This window comes from Magallana gigas, chromosome 5 (genome assembly GCF_963853765.1).
Source record: "Magallana gigas chromosome 5, xbMagGiga1.1, whole genome shotgun sequence".
NCBI lineage: Eukaryota > Metazoa > Mollusca > Bivalvia > Ostreida > Ostreidae > Magallana > Magallana gigas.
Window position 1 is genome coordinate 6,407,113 of NC_088857.1, and position 19,972 is coordinate 6,427,084.

The 19,972-nt window shown below is 34.3% G+C and overlaps 2 protein-coding genes across 2 annotated transcripts; one reads left to right on the top strand and one right to left on the bottom strand.

Annotated features, from left to right (window-relative positions):
- Positions 1–6,469: 6,469 nt before the first annotated feature.
- LOC105342021 (uncharacterized) lies at positions 6,470–12,583 on the top strand. Its single transcript, XM_011448804.4, has 4 exons — positions 6,470–7,795; positions 7,908–8,090; positions 10,714–10,848; positions 11,055–12,583. The coding sequence occupies exons 1-4, from the start codon at positions 6,808–6,810 to the stop codon at positions 11,552–11,554; spliced, it is 1,806 nt and encodes a 601-aa protein (XP_011447106.3). The 5' UTR covers positions 6,470–6,807; the 3' UTR covers positions 11,555–12,583.
- Positions 12,584–15,558: 2,975 nt separating this feature from the next.
- LOC105342020 (ciliary microtubule-associated protein 3) lies at positions 15,559–19,960 on the bottom strand. Its single transcript, XM_011448803.4, has 6 exons — positions 19,821–19,960; positions 17,656–17,801; positions 17,196–17,294; positions 16,709–16,845; positions 16,391–16,517; positions 15,559–15,774 (listed from the first exon to the last, which is right to left on the bottom strand). Exons 1-6 carry the CDS (start codon positions 19,825–19,827, stop codon positions 15,706–15,708), a joined length of 585 nt encoding a protein of 194 aa, XP_011447105.1. The 5' UTR covers positions 19,828–19,960; the 3' UTR covers positions 15,559–15,705.
- Positions 19,961–19,972: the final 12 nt, after the last annotated feature.

Genomic DNA, 19,972 nt, shown 5'->3' on the forward strand with positions numbered 1-19,972 from the left:
CATTTGCCCGTACAAAACATCGTCCAAACAAATAGCTAATTCATCCGAACAAATAACTTATTCACCCAAACAAATAAATTATACATCGGAACAAATAAATTATTCACCCAAACAAATAGCTAATTCATCAGAACAAATAACTTATTCACCCAAACAAGTAACTTATTCACCCGAACAAATAACTTATTCACCCAAACAGATAACTTATTCACCCGAACAAATAAATTATTCACCCGAACAAATAGCTAATTCGTCTGAACAAATTCAAATTCGTCCGAACAAATCCAACTTTCTGAACAAATTCCTATAGTTCAGATGAACACACTGAAAATGAATAATTTAAATAAATCTATATTTTGCATTATTTGACAGTACATATTAAATATGAACGTTCAATCATTTTATTTACAAAACAATATATCCCACAGAGTAAAATAAAAACACTAAGGATCAATTTGAATGCCATTAAGAAAGACTGTTCATAGAAAAATGTATTTCTGAGAAATTTCCATTAATATCCATATGATTGTTCATGGAAAGCTCTATTCTAATGTGTGGGACATTTATCACTATCTCCTGTCTCTCCATGATGTTCCTTCCTGCCTATTCCTGCCGTTTAATTAATTCCCCTCCGTCATTAAAGCACTTTTACGTATACTATCATTTTTTAATATATAAAACTACAACATATTTCGAAGGAGTAATATGCACATTATATCTCAACACCAAATGTTTTAAAATCAACAAGTACATATATATATATATATATATATATATATATATATATATATATATATATATATATATATATACACACACTGTAATTAAATACTCATGTGTAATCTTTATTCAGATATATCAAAGTTCAATAAAATAAATATCTTAAAATCTATTCATTTTTTTTTTCATAAAAATGATACAAAATATAGGTCAAGTTTTTAACGAATACATAAAAATATGTACAGGGGGTTTTCAATCAACTTTTTTTCTTTTTCACTATATAAAATGAATTTCTTAAGCTAACTGGCTTTAAAAATTGTTCATTTTTTTTACCAGGTTGTTAAAACATTGACAATGTTAGTAAGTACGTATATGCCCTCACTACCGTCCCCTTTTTATTACACAAAAAATTCACACACTGTATTACATTCACTTTGTAACAGATGAATTAGAATACTAACATATTTTGGTCTCTCTCTCTCTCTCTCTCTCTCTCTCTCTCTCTCTCTCTCTCTCTCTCTCTCTCTCTCTCTCTCTCTCCCCCCCCCCCCAACCGGTCAGTATAATCTAGCTCACCATTATACGGGAATAAGCTCTTAGTTACTTTGCTCAAATATTTAAAGAATTGAATTATCGCCCTCCTCGTTTAATAACCTTGCCTTGATCATGCAATTTTCTTTTCTTGTTTTGTTATCTGAATATATTAAACTATTATTTAGCTCTTTTAGATATTAATATGTCTGGCAAGAAGGGTGTGATTATTATGATAGAGCATCGCGTCTTTGTTATCGCACCATCGTGTCATCACTATTGCACCATCGCGTCATCACTATCGCACCATCGCGTCATCACTATCGCACCATCGCGTTATCGCTATCGTACCATTGCGCTATCGAATTGGCGTGCCATCGCACCATCGTCATCGCATTGTCGCATCATCGACATTACTTGTGCTATTACAACATCGCTTCATCTTCATGCAGCATCGCTTCATCGTTATTGCATTATTTTATCATCGTACTATGGACGCAAACCTCGATGTAGCTGCAAGGCTGTAGCTCCCGGTCTGAAAAAAAAAATCGGATGGACGACCTGGGAGCTACAGTGCCACCCAGTGAAAATAATGTATATTTAATACGCACAAAAACGTGCTCTAGTTTTGGAGAATGCTTCTCTACATGAAGAATGTAATAGTACTGATTGTTTTAACAGAATTTGCGTATAAATAAGGTTAATCAGTCCAAAACTTAGGCAAGTTTTGTGCGTAATAAAAAAAATTTAAATGGGTGGCATTGAAGCTCTCAGGTCATCCATCTGAATTTTTTCAGACCAGGAGCTACAGACCTTTTCACTAAAAGGCGTAAGATACGACGAAACTTAAGTTAGGCCTTAGGGCGTACGCCAAAATTTAGTCCGGCGTAAACTGCGTTTCACTAAGAGGCGTACGCCTGGCCGTAAACACTAGTACCGGACTAAGTTAAGGCCAGACTTACGTCCTTGACAACGAGCTTATGCACATGATCAGACAGATGATAAACAGAAGAGAGGAAGATAGATAGATAAACATATAGATATATAGATAGATATATATTCTTAAGATAGATAAAAAGATACAAACTTGTCAATTGTGTTTGAGAGAGAGAGAGAGAGAGAGAGAGAGAGAGAGAGAGAGAGAGAGAGAGAGAGAGAGAGAGAGACTGTCTAAAGTATTCAGGCATAGTAATCCTGTAAAGTAACAAAATCACACAGCAAAACTTGCTAAAATGTTTTATTTGAAAGATATATTTGATGAGGCATATAGGATATGTTCATTCAGAATCATTAACTCAACAGAACTATTGTGTTATCGATATCTACGGTGATTTAACCATGCTTCGAACACCCTTGAAATTTCTCTTTTGATCATGCGTCAATTATTGCCCGAGTATAAATATTTTTTTATTAAATTTCCTGGTTTCCTCTTGCTATATCATTGAAAGAAAATCAGTGAATTAGTTTAAAAATAGAAAATATAGCGAATTAATGTAATAATGAGCTGTTTAACCATGGATTGGACAATATTAAGCAAGCATCGAAAAATTATACAACTGATACTTAAAATAACGAAATTTGAATATTTCATGCAAAGAAAAAAAAATAAAAAACAAAACAATAAAAAAAAAGAAAAAAAAAAGGAAGAGGCTCGGATAAATATATTTATTACTTATTAAGATTTGTGTCAAGGTGAAATGTGGAGCAAAAATGACTTCGGAAATAATTGATGAATTCCAAGTCTTCTTCTTTTTTTTTTTTTACACAATTTGTTTCCGAAGTTATTTTTTTTTTTCGAATTATTTAAGTGAAAGGGTACATACAAACTAAAAGTGCATGCACGTTTATTTGTAAATGTTTCACCAAAGTTATTAGATCCAAGGTACAGATGTATGTGTCAGACCTATGATGGACTCAACATAAACTACCCAAGTACACTTACATGTGTATTTAGTATATTGAACGAGGCTTCATATAAGGAATAAGGAATCATTCTTTGAGTATTATGAGGAGATAATTTTGGCCGGGGAGGGATCAAATCCAATAAAGCCCGAATAAACATAGGTGGAGCTTCCATCATATCTTGGAATTAACATTTTAACAATACTGAAAATACTTTTATTATTAACCTTAGTTTAAGTACCTAAGCTTACACCTTTTACTCACATAAAAAAGAAATAAAAAAAGAGGAAAATATAAAAGTCAATAATTCGCTTAGTGAGTTTTAAATTTCAAAATATCCCGCTCACACATATTTTGCGTGGAGGTAATGTGCGGGGGGGGGGGGGGGGATGAAATGCTTGCAATGCTAGACATTTCTTATAGAAATATACCTTTGTACTACATGTGCATCCTGTATGTATATTTTCTGCATTATTCATTGCCCAATTTACTAAAAAAAAATATGATACGTAAATCAAATTATTGAATAAAAATAATCAAATGAAAACTAAATATCGATTTTCTAATTATGTCATTTAACATGTAAACGGCAAGTGCAAATATAAAGAATGTGCATAACACATGCTAAGAAAGTTTTTATTCGAGAATTGGTACCACCTATCAAAACTCTCTATTTTGTTAATTTCATATGAAATTAATTAAATTTACATGACAAATTGTACAATTTAACATTACGGTCAGCACCGATATTCTCAGCAACAGAATTAGCAGTCAATTCCCGTTTACGCCTTAAGTTACGACTACCCTTGGCTAGGCGTAGATTTTTGTCTTAACTTAAGACGGACGCAAAGTTACGCCTTTAAGTGAAACGGACCTTAGTCCAAATATTTGACTTACGTCCGGACTTACGACAGGCGTAATGTTACGCCAGGCGTACGCCTTTTAGTGAAACGGGCCCCAGTGAAGCTAACCTCAATGGTGCAATGATGCAATATTAAACTAGGTGGCCCTATCTGGATTCAATATTTAAAAACTTTTCATTTTATATTGTCTTCGAAAACAAGGATTTGCAGTAAATATATTGAGACCAATGAAATGAAGTATTTGATTATCATAGCTTTCTGCATAGAAGAATCAGGCTGATTGTCTTGGCATATTTGGAGTAAAATTGAAAGATGTAATACAGTGTCACATGTCAACGGTTTAACATTACGTGTATCAGTTGTTAGTCGGAGAGGAATGTTCTGTCGTTACGGGCTTCATTGTTGTTGGTTTTTTTATAGTCTTGTATATAATTTAGAGAATTAGATTATATAAAGTTGTATACACAGTGACAAAATTATGTTTGGATCAGTTGTTATTTTTAGATCTGACCTTAGCAGAGTCCTTTTTCGATGGACCATGGCATTCTCTCCCCAGCGGTCGTGCTTCGCAAACTTCGCTTCGTGCAAGCAAAGCTTGTGTAGCACGACCTCTGGTGAGAGAATGGGACCATAGAACTACATATAGTTAACCACATTTTACCTCCCTCCCCCCCCCCTACAAAAAAACCCACACAACCCGGAATTTTACAGCTGTAGCAGGAACTGGTCGGTCCTGCTATCAGATCAGTATTTTTTCTACATGGTTGGTTTGTATTGAAAGTGTTTTTCTGAAAACTTCGATGTAAATCAGCGAAAAAACTAATCTGTTTCAGAATTCGTTAGCCCACAGATTTGCCTTACCTTGATAAAAACTTGTCAAAGATGACAGTTTGTTGGTTTCTTCGAGACATTGGTTACTTAAAGCGGAGAACAACAGAACCAATGGAGCAGCGTTCAACCTTGTCTCTCTGATCTCCGAATTACGAATTCATACCGAAGGAATAAACTCATTTATATTTATTCTTTTCTGAATTCGTTTATCAGATATTCATACCTGCAACAGAATTAATTTAAAAAACTGTCCTCGAAGAAAAGGTTTTGACATTTTATTTTTACACACCGTGATAAGAAGATAATGCCAAAAAGAACAATTTTAAATTGCCAGAAAACAATTCGTTCAATGCAATATAGTTTCGATCGATTCGACAATTGAATAAACAATTTCTCTCCATACCTTTCCAAAAAGAAAAAATTTAAGAAACGGAAAGAATATACCAGTATAAAACCATATATATTTCTAAACACAAAAGACAAGACCTTTTTTAAAAAAGATATAGAGAAGCAGGCCCTTGTGAGACGCGCTGATATAGCATTAAATTTTTGTCGAATTCCTAAAGTGTTGTTACTGATGTGTAAAAAACGATACAGGATATGGCTTGTCGACATCGTCAAAAGGAGATGTTAAAAGTGAATCAAATAAAATCCAGACCCTAGCCATCAGGTGATTTCTTGCGACAGTAGGTACTGCAATCCATTCACTGAAGATTAATTATTTCAGGTTTTTAAAAAAATGAATCATACTTGTTGAAGAATGTTAATGTCCAAACGATTGTTAAACGAGGGGTTGATTTATTGACACTGCGCCACAATCTGCCTGTAGAACAAGACCAGCGCGTGCGGTATGTGGACACTGATGGCTTCTGGTCAGGATGACGTCATCAGCTGCGGTATCAGAAACCACAGGGAGGTGTTTCAGCTCTTCATTTAGAGTTTTATGACTCTCTTGATGAACCTATTCTAATGTCCTAACCATCTGTCATTTGACGAGAAATATCATTTATTTATTTTTTTGAAATTACAAAGTACAATGGTACAATGCATTTTACAGAATTTTATCAATAATTTATTTTTTTAAAGATGCACAAGAGACACCGAATTATAAGCGTATTTCATTTTATTTTCTAAAACTTAAATCACATTAGTATTTTCTTAAACAAAAATTACCAGCTTTTTTACTCAATAAACAGGTCTAATAGTCTAGCATTACCAAAGCTTTAGCAAAGAGAAACCAATTTCTTGCATTGATGGAAAAGAGAACGTTACGACAGGTTTTTTGAACGGATTATAATGATAAAGAAAAAAAAATTCAAATATTAAATTCACCATTTAACCAATTATAAGAGATTAAAAAAAAAACTTTAGATTTTTTTAAACTATTCTTTTTCCTATACAGTTTACATGACAATTCTAAAATAAAGAATAATTTCCAATTTATTTTAAAAATTAACAAAATATTTTAAATAGTTGTGTAAAAGTGCAGACAGTTTTTAAACAGTAACTGTCTCCCTGAACATAAAGGTACATGACAGGTAGCGAGAAAGTCTCCCACCAAGGCATTCCACGATCCGTCACGCATGAGCGACTATCGGTGTCATACAGGGCTCATTTGTTTTCTTACCCCTAGGTCACATCGTGCGTAACATCAGCTTTAGTCTTGGATCTTCATCGGACGAGGGAAGACTGTTGGAGCCGCAGACCTTGTTCAGTGTTCATGATAAAGCCTGAACAATGTAAAGGTTCAAACAGAGTGTTAGAACCATCCGTCAAGTTGGGACTGTGTTGATTTTGGAGACAATAACACGCGTACATGAAGCGACGGCTTGCTTAGAAATACATGGATCAGTGATTTGCTATTAACGTAAACAAATATTTATTATATCAAGCAGGATTTGTAATTAGTGCCCACTTTATGAGGAACCGTGCTAAAGGAGTCAAATAATTTGGTGAAACTATGAACAGTCAGCGTTATGTTGCCTGTGTCTTGAACATCTTAATTCTCTTTGAATGTGCAGAATGTTGGTTTGGAAAGAAGCCTGCCAATAAGAAATGTTTGTTCGAACCATGCAAAGACTATTGCCGGAACGGAGGAACGTGTACCCAGGACGATTCAACGTGTAGTCCCCTCAAATGTGACTGTCCGCCGGGGTTCACTGGAAGACGATGTGAGGAGACACTAGGAGAAACCACGGTGTCCGTGACTGCCCAGTCCTCTAGGGATGGGTGTCCACTGAGACCGCTGGAGGATCGCCTGTGTTACCCATTCCCTTGTATACGCGGACACTGCAACAGCACGGGCGGACGACGGAGATGTGTCTGTGATAAAAACTGGACGGGGGACAGGTGCTCCCTGCTGGACTGTTCCTCCTGTGGAACAGGTGTGTCCTGTCAGCAGACATCTTGTGGCGAGATAACGTGTGATACCCCGAGTACAACAAGGGAGGAAACGGTACAAACTACGAGTCCTCCGGATGGAATGGTCCTACGGCCGCTGATAGAACGACTGTGTGCGCCGACGTTTGAATGTATTCACGGAGTATGCAAAAACAGCGGGATCAGCTGTGACTGTGACGATGGATACACCGGGTTATTCTGTTCCGAAAGGCTGGCCACCACGACACAAACAACAGAAGAAGAAAAAGATGAAAAAGACATGAGAGATGTGTGTTCCGTAGATTACTCGCTCCGACCGCTCTCTGAGAGACAGTGCCAGGGCTCCCTCACGTGTAAGTACGGGGTCTGTGTGGAAGAAGCCGGGGAGTCACCGGCACGTGTGAGATACTCCTGTGGTTGTGACCAGCGGGCTAGTGGTCAGCAGTGCGAACACCGGTGTTGCCGTGACTGTGGAGAGCACGGGGAGTGTGTTCTCAGTAACGGACAGGAGCTCTGTAGCTGTCAGTACGGATTCGTGGGCAAAATCTGCAACGAAACGATACTGGAGAGTAAGTTGTTTCCTACGTTGCTATATACAAGTTTTAAATGCATATATAGCTCGATTGTAAATGTTCAGGTATTTCGAACACCCCTATCTATACACGTGTGTTTGATCTTTAGGTGACGTGGAGGAGCAGGTGTCCGGGGGCTCCAGTAATTGGTACGCCTGGATGTTGGGGGTGTGCGCTCTGATTCTGGTCGTCCTGTTGGTGACCGTGGTCATCATTCCTTATCTATTGTGGCGCAGAGGATTCATTCTTATAATGAAAATTGTTCATTATCTCCAACCCACGGAGGACAACGGTAAGACTTTCATATAAATGCATATTGCCATTGCCCCCTTTTGTATGTGCCCTGTCTCTTTCTGTCTGTCTTTCACTCTTTCTGTCTCTGTTTCTTTCTGTCTTTCAGTCTCTTTCTCTTTCTTTCTGTTTCTGTCTTTTGTCTGTCTCTGTCGGGGGGGGGGGGGGGGGGGGGGGGTTCCAAAATTACAATAACTTAAACATATATGTATTCATTAAGTTATGCTGGCTGTTGCAAAAGTCTTGCATTCTCGAGCTCTCTGAATGGTTAGATTTTTTTATTTTCACTTTATTTGAGATTTATGTGTACATATGCAGGGGACCAATTCCAACTCTCTTAGTGGGTGACCGTTAGTATCGTGTTTTGCCTATGATTCTTTATAGTGTATACCACTAACACACTATGGAAGTAAACCGGTTATTAAACAACAATAAATGCCGAATCTACACACAATATTCTGTACCTTAATCTGGTAATGTGTTTGTCCCGTGTCACTCTGTCACTTTATTTTCATGAACACTTTTATTTCTTGGCGAGTTGTGGTTTATCGTAAAGCACACTGTAGAATAAATGTTGATTGTTTTTACGTCGTAATTGCTATTCAGATATTTAATTACGCTTACATTTCTTTACGACCGCAGCTTCGTTTTTATGCAGCTTAAGGCTTGAAGTTTGAGATAAGATTTTTTAACTAAATAATTAATTAAGGCAGTAAATGTACATACATGTGTAATTTTAAAATTTATTGTTCATGTACTTTTTTTAAAATGCAAACAAACTGGGACACTGAAAGTTTGGATACTTACTATGTATTTTGCATCGTTTTTGATATATATTAATAATTTTTGAAAAAGTCTTTAAAACTTCAAACATGACACAATAAATTAACTACGGTGTATTTCCTCATAATCACTCTAACTCAGAAATCTAGGAGCATAACTGTTCGGTTAACCAACTACATGCAAAAATAGAAGAGACAAGCAACTTTAAAGAATAAAAATCATAATGGATGGCTACAAGCGAACAAGACCGAATTTTTGGCTTGGTTATGTAAAACATTAAGAGAGGAACTTTGACAAATATGGCGCCGTTCTAACTGATGTGTTAAATCGCACCACGAGGTGCATGGAAACAGCAGAAACTAACGGAGTTCTAGCGTGACCTTCATCCGTCACTCTGGTTTAGTTGTCACGTGATTAAAGATTTCCCTCGGGATCAGGAGAGCTAGGGATCCATCAAGTGTTACACAGGAAGGGGTTTCTGAAATAAAATATGGACTTGTTTGATAATTAAAAATAAAAATATCCCATTGATATTTGTTTCCGAACAGAAACTTTTCTTTAAAAGAGAATTTCAAGGTAACTGGCGAAGAAAAGGGTTTTCTATCTTAAAATGTATGAAATAAAATTGAGCAGGTGATCAAGTTACAACCAACTACAATAACAAATTTTACTGAAATGCTCGCAGTGCCAGTAATATTTAACAGAATACAATGCACTGTGCAATAGTACTCCTGGTTGTTTATGGAAAGCTTTACAAGTGTATCTTTTAGCGGACCATCTGTGTCAGATCGCTGATAATAGCATTTATCAAATTAAAACAGGACAACTATAAATTATCGTATGTTGTCCTATAATATAAAGAAAAACATTGTGTGTTTGAATGACAGGCGATCTGAATAAATCTGCAATGCTAAAGATCTCAATGAGAACAATCAGGGATGACCTTCAGCCGCCCGTAATTTGGACCAGTCAGACTGCAGGACTGATTCTCTTGTTTATCGAAAACCACTTTATTTTATTTTTTTCTTTTCCTTTTTAAAATAAATAAATAGAATAGAAACATCAAGATTTTGATCCGTAAAGAACAATGAAATAACCAACATTAATGGATTCTTTAATGGATGCATGTCTCAATTCCCTGAAACAACGTTCTTTTACCCACAAAATCTAATCTATGCAACATTATGTACCTTTTATTGTATTCTGCTTGCAATTTTTGATTTATTCTACATGAATAATGTTGCAAGTTAGGACATAATCTAGACAATTTTAAGTATTGTAAAAGTTACGAATGGACTAGTATTGCAGTGCTTGCTCACAATTCTGCAATGTAGAATTAATTGCATTTTTAAAGAATGAAAACTTTTGAATTGTTGTGCAACTTAGTCACTGCTGACATCAAATATATACAGAGTATAAACATCTAACTTCGCATTGACCTGTATTACACGGGGCTATCCAATCTGTATGAGAAAGGAACTTGTCAAAATAATGAAACAGATAAAGCTGTACTTACACATGCAAGTCTCAAACTTAAATCTTTGTGCTTTACATTTTTATGACGGTCACAAAAAATTGGAATTGGAAAATTTTAAACTTATTATGTGTACTTAAATTCTGTCAATTTTTAATTTATTTATCGATATATAAATAAAGTACAGATTCGATCGTTCCCGTCAACTCTCCATTGTGTCTCTATAGTGAACTTTTAATACAATAAAAATTGCAGGCTGGTTAAGATAAAGGTTGTTGCATGAAGGGTTTTTGCGCGATTTGAATTGTACATATGTATAATAATATAATATTGTTTAACTATACATGCATCGATCTTACTTTTGTAGATGAGACTATGTATGACGCCCTGATAGCGTACAGTGCTGAATCAGACAGGGACGCCACGGTGGCCACAGACGTCATATATCCATATCTACGTCATCAGTGTGGGTTCAAAGTCAAGTTCCGGGGAAACCAAAAAGGTAACTTTTCATGTCTTATCCTGTTTCTACTTTGTAATAAACGCTATTATATGGGTTATTTAAAGAATGCATGTCTCAATTCCCCTTAACAACGCTCTTATATTAATTTAACCAGATAAAATTCAAAATCAAACATTTCAATAGTTTTGATTTTATCTCTTTTCAAGCTATTTTAACCAAAGCACGTCGTCTTTTTCTGTTTTTAGCATCTGAGGACGACAATGGTGCTATCCAAAAATGTCATAGACTTGTTTTATTGGTTTCTAGTGATTTCATTTACCGGGAATGGCCATTGCTTTCTAGTGAAATATCCGAGGAAAGCTTTGATAGAATGAGAAAGCGAATTGTTCCAATATTTTTGGGGGAAGCTAGTAAACTTTGTTACTCCGCAGATAAACGTTTTCAAGATCTTGTTTCAAAAAGCGTGTTTATCACGTGGTCAGATCTAGAAAAGGACAAAACGAAGAACTTGACCCGAGTGAAATATTCACTGCCGAAGAAGACAAGATTCCCAAAGGAAACAGCAGACAAGGAACCGGATCGGAAGGAAAATCCTGACGATTCAGGATTACAGAAAGATCCTGAAAACGGAACAATTCATAGCAATGGCGGGAACCATTTGCTCTGGAAGGACAAAATTGACTTCCTGCAATCTGTAGATTTCAACCATAACCCTTATAACATGCCATATTTCAAAGGGAACTAGCCCATCACGGAGATACATTTTTAAAATGTTATTATAACATTTGATTAAATTCGATGCATTGACTGATTTGGTGCCAATAAAAATTTAATACATGTACACTGTATTCATTTTGATAAATGACGCCATGTTTTGTACGTGTATCACCTCTTATTTAACGTTATTCTTTAAAATTTTTGCTTTTATATTTTAAAGTTTTGGTTTTGTTTTATATATCACTATTTTATGTATAAATTGCTCTATATCATTTACACCTGTTGCATGTATTTTACTTGGTTTTTTGTTATATGTCACCACGATTGACAAACCACACTTCAGTGTCGATGTTGAGCATGGCGGGGTCTCTGTGTGGATTGACCTTAAGGATGTCAAAGTAGAAGGGTGATCGAATTAATCAGTCGGTAATTACTTTTAAACATTAGCTCAACTTTTCTGACAATGAGATAATCTGCATATGAAGTATCTGCTCTTCAAATAACGCAGAGGTAACCGTATGCATTGTATCTTATGAAGACAAAAGTGACAGCCATTGCTTGAGTTTGCAGATTTGTTTCAAAATTTTTATCAGTAGACCAGTCAACGTTTTCAAAAACCCGGACCTGTATAATGTATAAATCATTTCAAGAAAACAATTTTTGCTGTGAATAAAATCTGTGTACATTAGGTTTTGGACCCTGCTGATTGTTAAGGGCACCGACCCGCCAGCTTTTTGGCAGCTTCTAAAGTGTTGTTGCGAAATTGTTCATATTTTGCATTTAAATTTGATAATGTTAAAAGTGAATCACTCTGTACCAGAGGTTTTCAAACAAATTAAGCGTCGTTAAACGAGGCTTAATTATGAAATTAATTAAGGTTTTTATGTACCTTGTAACTTTGATCCATCTGATAAGTGTTTTGTTATTTACGTCTTCTCTCTCTCTCTCTCTCTCTCTCTCTCTCTCTCTCTCTCTAACAAATCCAAATCGTGGAGGCATCTATCATTACCTAGATTTTGAATTGAAGACGATTGTTGATTAAGTTACAGAAGCGCGCATGTATATCTTTATAGTAAATTTATATAATGTTACATGATGATTAATAAAAGGACTCTTTCTCTGAAAAGGTCCCAATGCTCTCAAATAATGGATTGAAAATGTTATCATGTTAGAAGTGAAAGGTTGTTCTGTAGAACATAAACTAATGCAAAACCATTCCTCCCTAGAAAAATCACCCAAACAAAAACAAACCCAAAAGACAAACGAAAAAGCAAACAAAAAAACAAAAAACAGAAAAATAACAAACAAAAACAGAAAAAAAACAAAAATACAAGCAAGAAAAAAAAATATAATATTTAAAAATAAATAAGATAAAAATCAGTGTTAACACGTGCATACATATTAGATGGTTCTGAACATGTTGAAAATCTGATAAAGATCACTCTGTGTCGACAAATTGACATTTGCCCGTCTGTTTTGTTTCTTATTCCAGGTGTCACTCGCTGAATAACAAACTAACGTTCTCTTTGAAGTGTGGAAAGAACTTCTGATCTTGATGAATCGCTGGAAAACCAAGCCAAAGCAGATTATAGTTTTTTGTATAATCAGTCATTGTTTATAAAACAAAAAGACGGAACATTATTATTTGATTTATTTGTATTTTATGCACACTGTGTTTACACAGAACTGTTCTTATAAATCAAAAGATAAAACATAAAAAAATTAAATGAAAATCGATCTCCAATAGATATAACCAGAGACATAAATAGCATGTTATTTATGTGTCTCTGATATAACACACTGCTGAAGACCACATTAATGAATGGTCAAGAATTGCTGAAGAAACCGTAAAAGGCACAGTTCTCAAACATCTGTAGAGGATTGAGTTTCATTTCCTATTTCACTCCTATAAATTATTATTATCTTTTAAGATCCATTTAAAACTTAGAATATGATAAACACAACACATATGATAATGTAAAAATATAGTAATTACATCAGCATGCACTAGACATTGTTCTCCACATCTATTTGGTCGTAAAACATACATATGTACATCAGGTAAAGGAGACGATCCTTGGTTCGCTGTTGAATGGATTTGTTTTGTACTGTTATGTAGAATTAATGAGATTACAGATTGATATTAAACATAAGGTTTTGTTCAGAGAGATTGAAGTCAGCAAAATATTATTCGTCTAGATATTCCGCTTTAGAATATCGTTCCTGTCAATTTTTGATGATTTTAACCAAAATACAAAAACCTGTCAAAAAAGTACAGTGTAAAAAGGTTTGTAAAGAAAAAAACTCAAAGATTTCTTCCATTCACATACCATCTTCTATACCTAAAGAAATTAACACAAACGAAAACGGTCTTTTACGGAGATTGAAAAATCTTACATTTTGCTTTTACATTCGAAAATAAGGACTCCTCGCGCAATTTCTAAACATTATCAGCTGGATACTTTCTTGCGTTCGTTAATGCAAACTTCCTACACAATTTGTTTTTAGCTACACTCTTCAACCTGACAAGTTGAAAGGTGCGATTTGAATGACATTGTCTTAACCATGCGGTATCAATAAATCAGAAAAGTAAGCAAAATGTGATACGAGAGAGAAATTCTTGGAACAGAACGTTGTTGTGCTTGTTTCGACAATTGACAAAATATGTTGCCGAAGGTGACCAAAATTAATATAGGAAATTACAGAAAAAAATAAATATAAAGTTTATAGTATAGCATGTTTTGACTGTAATTCAAACCTGTTTTCACAACAAATGATCACTGTATATTTGCTGAAATATGGAGTTGAGCACCAAAAAAAATCCCGTAACTTTGTTCGTGTTTTAGAAATTGTTCTGGTCAATGTTTTCTTAGCACTTTCTTCCTCTGTCGATTCATCAGAGATTTGATTTCAGTTGCTATTACACGTCACAACAAACATGACATGAGTCATCACCCCGTAATTTTTTTTTATTACTGCTGAAAGTTTTGATTTTCATGGCATAGTAAGCTCATAAAAGGTATCATTGGCAACATTTACTGATATGATTTTTGATATATACTAGTATCTCATCAGTTTTCGATACAGGTGTGTAGAAATACACTTTTTATAACAGCCCTAGCATCAATCACCGTATTAGTTTTTTTTTTTTAAATTAAATTCTTATGACATGTACATTTTTGCCATGAATTTCTGAAGGTAAGGTAATCAGTCATATTTCTACATGCAAGTCTAACATGGAATTTTCTTTATTACAAAATAAAGTACGCACCCAGTCACATTATTAAATACAAATACAATTAGTGTCAATAGAGACACGGTACATCTAAGCTCACCTGAATATGCACGTTTTTTGTATCAGGTGTCCACAGAGTTGGCTTATAGGCCTCTTGTTTATCTTTAACACTTCTCTCAGGACTCAGATAATAAACTTGGTCATCATGTTTTATTACTACTTGATATGGTTTATATCAAGCCCCGATTATCCTGGCCATATTCTTGTTCTTGAACAATAAAGATTTAATATACACAATATCATATCTTTATTCAAAGAGAGTTAATACTTATAAATGTAAATGATAACAACAGACTTCACATGATGACAAGGTCTCAACAAAAAATCCCTGTACAACTTAAACAATCAAGAATAAACAACCTTATACTTGAGTTTACATCTTTTCTGTGAGGAGCATTATATACATATATATCCCCATATAATATAATCAATGCCTGGCACACAACACTTGATCATCTCATGATGTAACCAAATCTATACATTACACAATGCAAATGAACAGTACAGAATATTAAAACAGAGTCTAAAAAGAGATTCATTAATTCTCATTATTCATTTTTTATATTTAATAATACAAATGTACATGTATAGTATCATACATTTTTACGCAAGATTTTGTTATTTCTATATAACTAGCAACAGTGAATTCAGCACTGCATAATGATATCTTAATTAATCAGATTCTGCTTTTGTAACATTAAAAGTTAAAAAAAAGTGTATATTTTTTTAAAACCGGAAAAGCTGAATAAACAGCACTGATAAAAAAAGAACCAGCAAGTTATGAAATTTGTGAGATGGTAAAATATAAATACATTGCATCATTTCTCTTTATACCACAGAAATTAAAATAATCAGGATAATTGAGTCTATTTTTAGACATGATGTCAGTCCCAATAGAGTTTAAGGTAGGCAAGTTTCCGATGAAATTTCCTCTCTTCTTTTGTACTGTATAACTGCAATGGAAACCAGATGATTAATAACAGGTTTACTGTCAAAACTGATTTTCTTTCAATAAATATGACAAATGAATAATAAAAAAGTTCTAGACTCAACATATTTTTATCAACGTTCTGAGCATAATTTTTTTTTGAAATCCAGTTTCTTGCAGACAAGTCATTAATTTAATTATTGTGCAACTTGAATAAAAATGATTTTTCCTAGCTACCTATTGACCCAAAGTTTACACATGCACTGATTCTCAAAAGGGCAGACAAAAAGTTTAGAACCGTTTTAACAAGACCTTGAACTTTTGGTAGGACGTTACTATCTATTTCTTTCATCAAAACAAGTTGAAAAATGACGCTGATCGATGCACTGATTGCATAGTCTTAGCTCAAAAGCCAGACCAATTTTGTTGATTTCAAAGAGTTATCGCTGAGTGGCTAGCAATGAAATAGACAGGCTTACATCACAGCGCTCTTTGACACAACTTCCCAAAGTCCAAGCTCTTGCTAAAATGGTTCTATTAAAGGTGACCTAGCTAATAATGACATATTCTTTTGAACTGGAGAATATTATAACAATCTGGACTTGTTTGGTGGAATATTGTGTGAAAACTCATCTATTTACCTTTTCTGTGTTTTGGCCTATTGTGCTCTGTACTGTGATTTCAGGCAGAAAAACGGGGGTACCACCAAATGACTGATGCCACTGCACCTTACGGTTTTTGGGAATTTCGTGTTCATATGTCCCTGGTCTTTAACAAAATTAAAAAAAAATGACAGAATAGTTTATGTAATAATTATAAAGCAGAAAACAAGTAATTTACAACTACACCATGTATCTTTCATATTGAGTAAAACACAGTTCAGATAATTTTTTAAGTCCTAGAAGGAATTCATATCATTTTGAGAAATCATTGATATTGATATACAGCTAAATAATTACCCAGGTAGCACATCCACAATGTCCCGCTTGTAGATGGGGAATCTGTCAGCTCCCACCAGGAAAGGTTTCTTATCTGTGTCAAAGTCCATGAGCTTTGAGTTTTCCTGTTGATATTCTGTTGGGCATGGTGTCTCAAACTAAAAGTTCAAACCATTGATATACAATAATTGAGACCAGTTACTAGCTATATATAACATACTTATGGATTCATGAATAAGGTATGAAAAAATATAACAAACTAATATTTTGAGTGATATTACTGGAAATGTGCAATTAATCAACCATAGTCAGTAACAATTGTTTCCGCCAATAACAATGTAATCTTAGGCTGGCTCTTTTTAGAAATAGAGTTTTTAACAAAAAACAAAAAATTCTCAAGGAAGCATACTAAGTGTTTAGCTTTTTAATCAACATATCACTTAATAGATGTAGATGCAGATTATTAGACATAAAAAGAGCGAAAGCATCACAGAAACGTTCCACCTACCACCACAGTTTTGGGGAGCCTCCTGGACGTCCTTGCTCCTAGAGTGTATCCTTTGACACTGTTTAGGTTGTGTTCTACCTGGTACATAAAATTTGTTTTCTACAAAAGAAAAAAAAAATTCTTCACTACTATTCTAGAAGAATTTGACCATATTCATATATTATCGATTTAAAAAAGTGAGATGAGGGAAAAAATTGAACAGTACTGTGTTTACTGATTTGTTTTTGTATGAATATTTATATGCATGTAAAATGTATTCAATGATCTGAAAATAAAATCTTCTCATGGTCTTCTGAAAAATGCATGTTTTTTTTCTTCTAATTTTGGTGATATTAAATACATGTAATATATCAAGTCAGATTTCACTTAAGATTAAGCGTAGAGTTCAAGTGTCCTTTTATTTGTAATATGTCAAAAGCTGGTCTCTCTTTATAAAAAATAGATGCGCTTTGTTTCTTACATCTTCATTTTCGTAGCAGCCAGGCCCTCTGTGTGGAGCTCCTCTAAGAGGCACAATCTCATTCCCAAATCTGTTTGGAGGCATCTTCACAGGGAAGAGCTCCCTGTCCATAGTGGTCATAAAAGAAACCTTCTGTTTCTTTTCCACTGTACCAAACAATCAGAAAAACATATGCTTATTCACATTTTAAGTACATTTGTCCATAAACTATATTACAAACTCAAGTACATATTTTCATATATAACATGAATAATTTTTGGCAATCTTTGGATACCAGAATGGCCAATTCTTATAGATTTGCCAATAATATACACATTAAATCAGATTCAGTACAACTGGTTTTTTTCTATGGGTGCAAAGGATCCAGCATTCTTTTTTTTCAAGGGATGGGGTGGAGGGTGTGCAAAGAAAATAATTTTCTTCATAAGGGGTGGGCTGACAACGCCTATTTTCTGTAAATTAACTAATGAATTAAGTTTACTTAAGTTTGATTTCCAACTCAGGTTACCCACATCTAGCAGGACTAGTAAAATCACTAGATTAGCTGTTACATAATTGAATTACATTCAAGCTTTATTTATCTACCTGAAATATGTTTATTTAGCTACTATTACGCAAATTTGATTTTTATGTAAAAATTAAAAACTGACAAAAAGTTGCAAGAAATTAATTGACAACCTATATTTGTACTTACAATCATAGTTTTGAAAAGCAGCCCAGAGCAGAAAGTTTATAAACATGCTGCTTTTGAGCAGTTCTAATGCATTTTCATTGTTTGAGTAACTATATCTGTCCATCTTGTGTGCAATAAGGAATGGTTAAGTGTCAGTACTTCACATTGTGCTGAATTATTATCAATCAATTATCATGTTAACTATATTTGTAGAACTGTTTTTCATAGTGATTTGATTGAAGAAGCTGTTTGGTCACACATAAGCAGTTTTTCACATCCTCCAAACTTTCAGAACTTTGATTGCTATTATGCTGAAGGTGCAATATTTTTTCATAAACTGTATTCAGGTTAGTTCAAAGTTGAAAATTATTGCTGCACCTATGTGCGACTTTTTGTACAAATGCTCTTTAAGAAAAAGTATGAGTAACTAAAAGTGAATAAACCAATGCAATACTTCAGGTAGGTAAATAAAGCTATGTAGGTTATTCAAGCTATGCAGCTAAATCTATAGTCTTTCCTAAGATATTTATGCAGCACATTGAAATAAAAAAAAAAAGAAAAATATCAAAGACATTTATTCACATACACCTTATCATTTTGCGCTTGGAAAAATAATTAATTAACAAGAACGAAAACAGATATCGTCCGAAGATTTATGATAGGAAATGTTTACATCTTTTCTCCATTGGAAGTCACTCAAAATACCTCGCACAACTTTTTGACACTAACATATGGGTACCTTTATTCATCTCCTTTGCTATATGCAAAATCCTCGTTGACCTTTTATTTTAAAACCTGACAAGCTAGAGGGGGCGTTTTAAAAGGAAATCTTGTGATTTTTACATACTGTTAATGAACATCATTTGAACCCGAAGGTATTATAAACGTAGATAAATTTTAAGATCATGTGCAGCAAAAATATCTTGGAACAGATACTGGCGTGCGACCAGTTCTCCCCGAGTACCATTTCTCGCCAGTACATTGTGACGTCATTTTATGTGTTGATAAAATGACGTCACAATGTACTGGCGAGAAATGGTACTCGGCGACAACTGGTCGCACGCCAGTATAGATATAGATCATGGAGTTTATTTTTAACAGGGAGGGGGAAACAATACAGTCCACTATGAGAATTATTTTCTGAGACATTCGGTCTTAAAGGGTTATAATTATAGCAAGCATAATTATAACACTTAATTTTTAAACATCTTTATGAGTTCTGCCCTAATGGTGTAAATTCACTGGGTTTTTTTATCCCTTGTATTGATATTATTTGTTGATCTCTCATATATAAGCGCATTTTTTTAACACCGTCTACAGATCAAATTAATCTTTTGGTTCTGGAAGCTGAAAATGATGTTTCGAGAAAATGCGGAATGAAAATTTTTGTAAACATCTCAAGTTTGCTATGAAAAACTTTTCTCTGGAGGTTCTGAATAAGGCCTATATTGGCACGCAAAATTTATGAAGAAAATGTTAATGTAAAACTTACCCTCCATTTTGGTATGTATTTTTCAGGATATACTAGAATTATCAAAACATTAAAATATGAATAAAGATTTTTCTCAAAATGCTTCGATGTTGCTATGAAATCTGCGCATGCGTCATGAACATTAATTTCCGGATCCGAGAAATCCCCGGTGA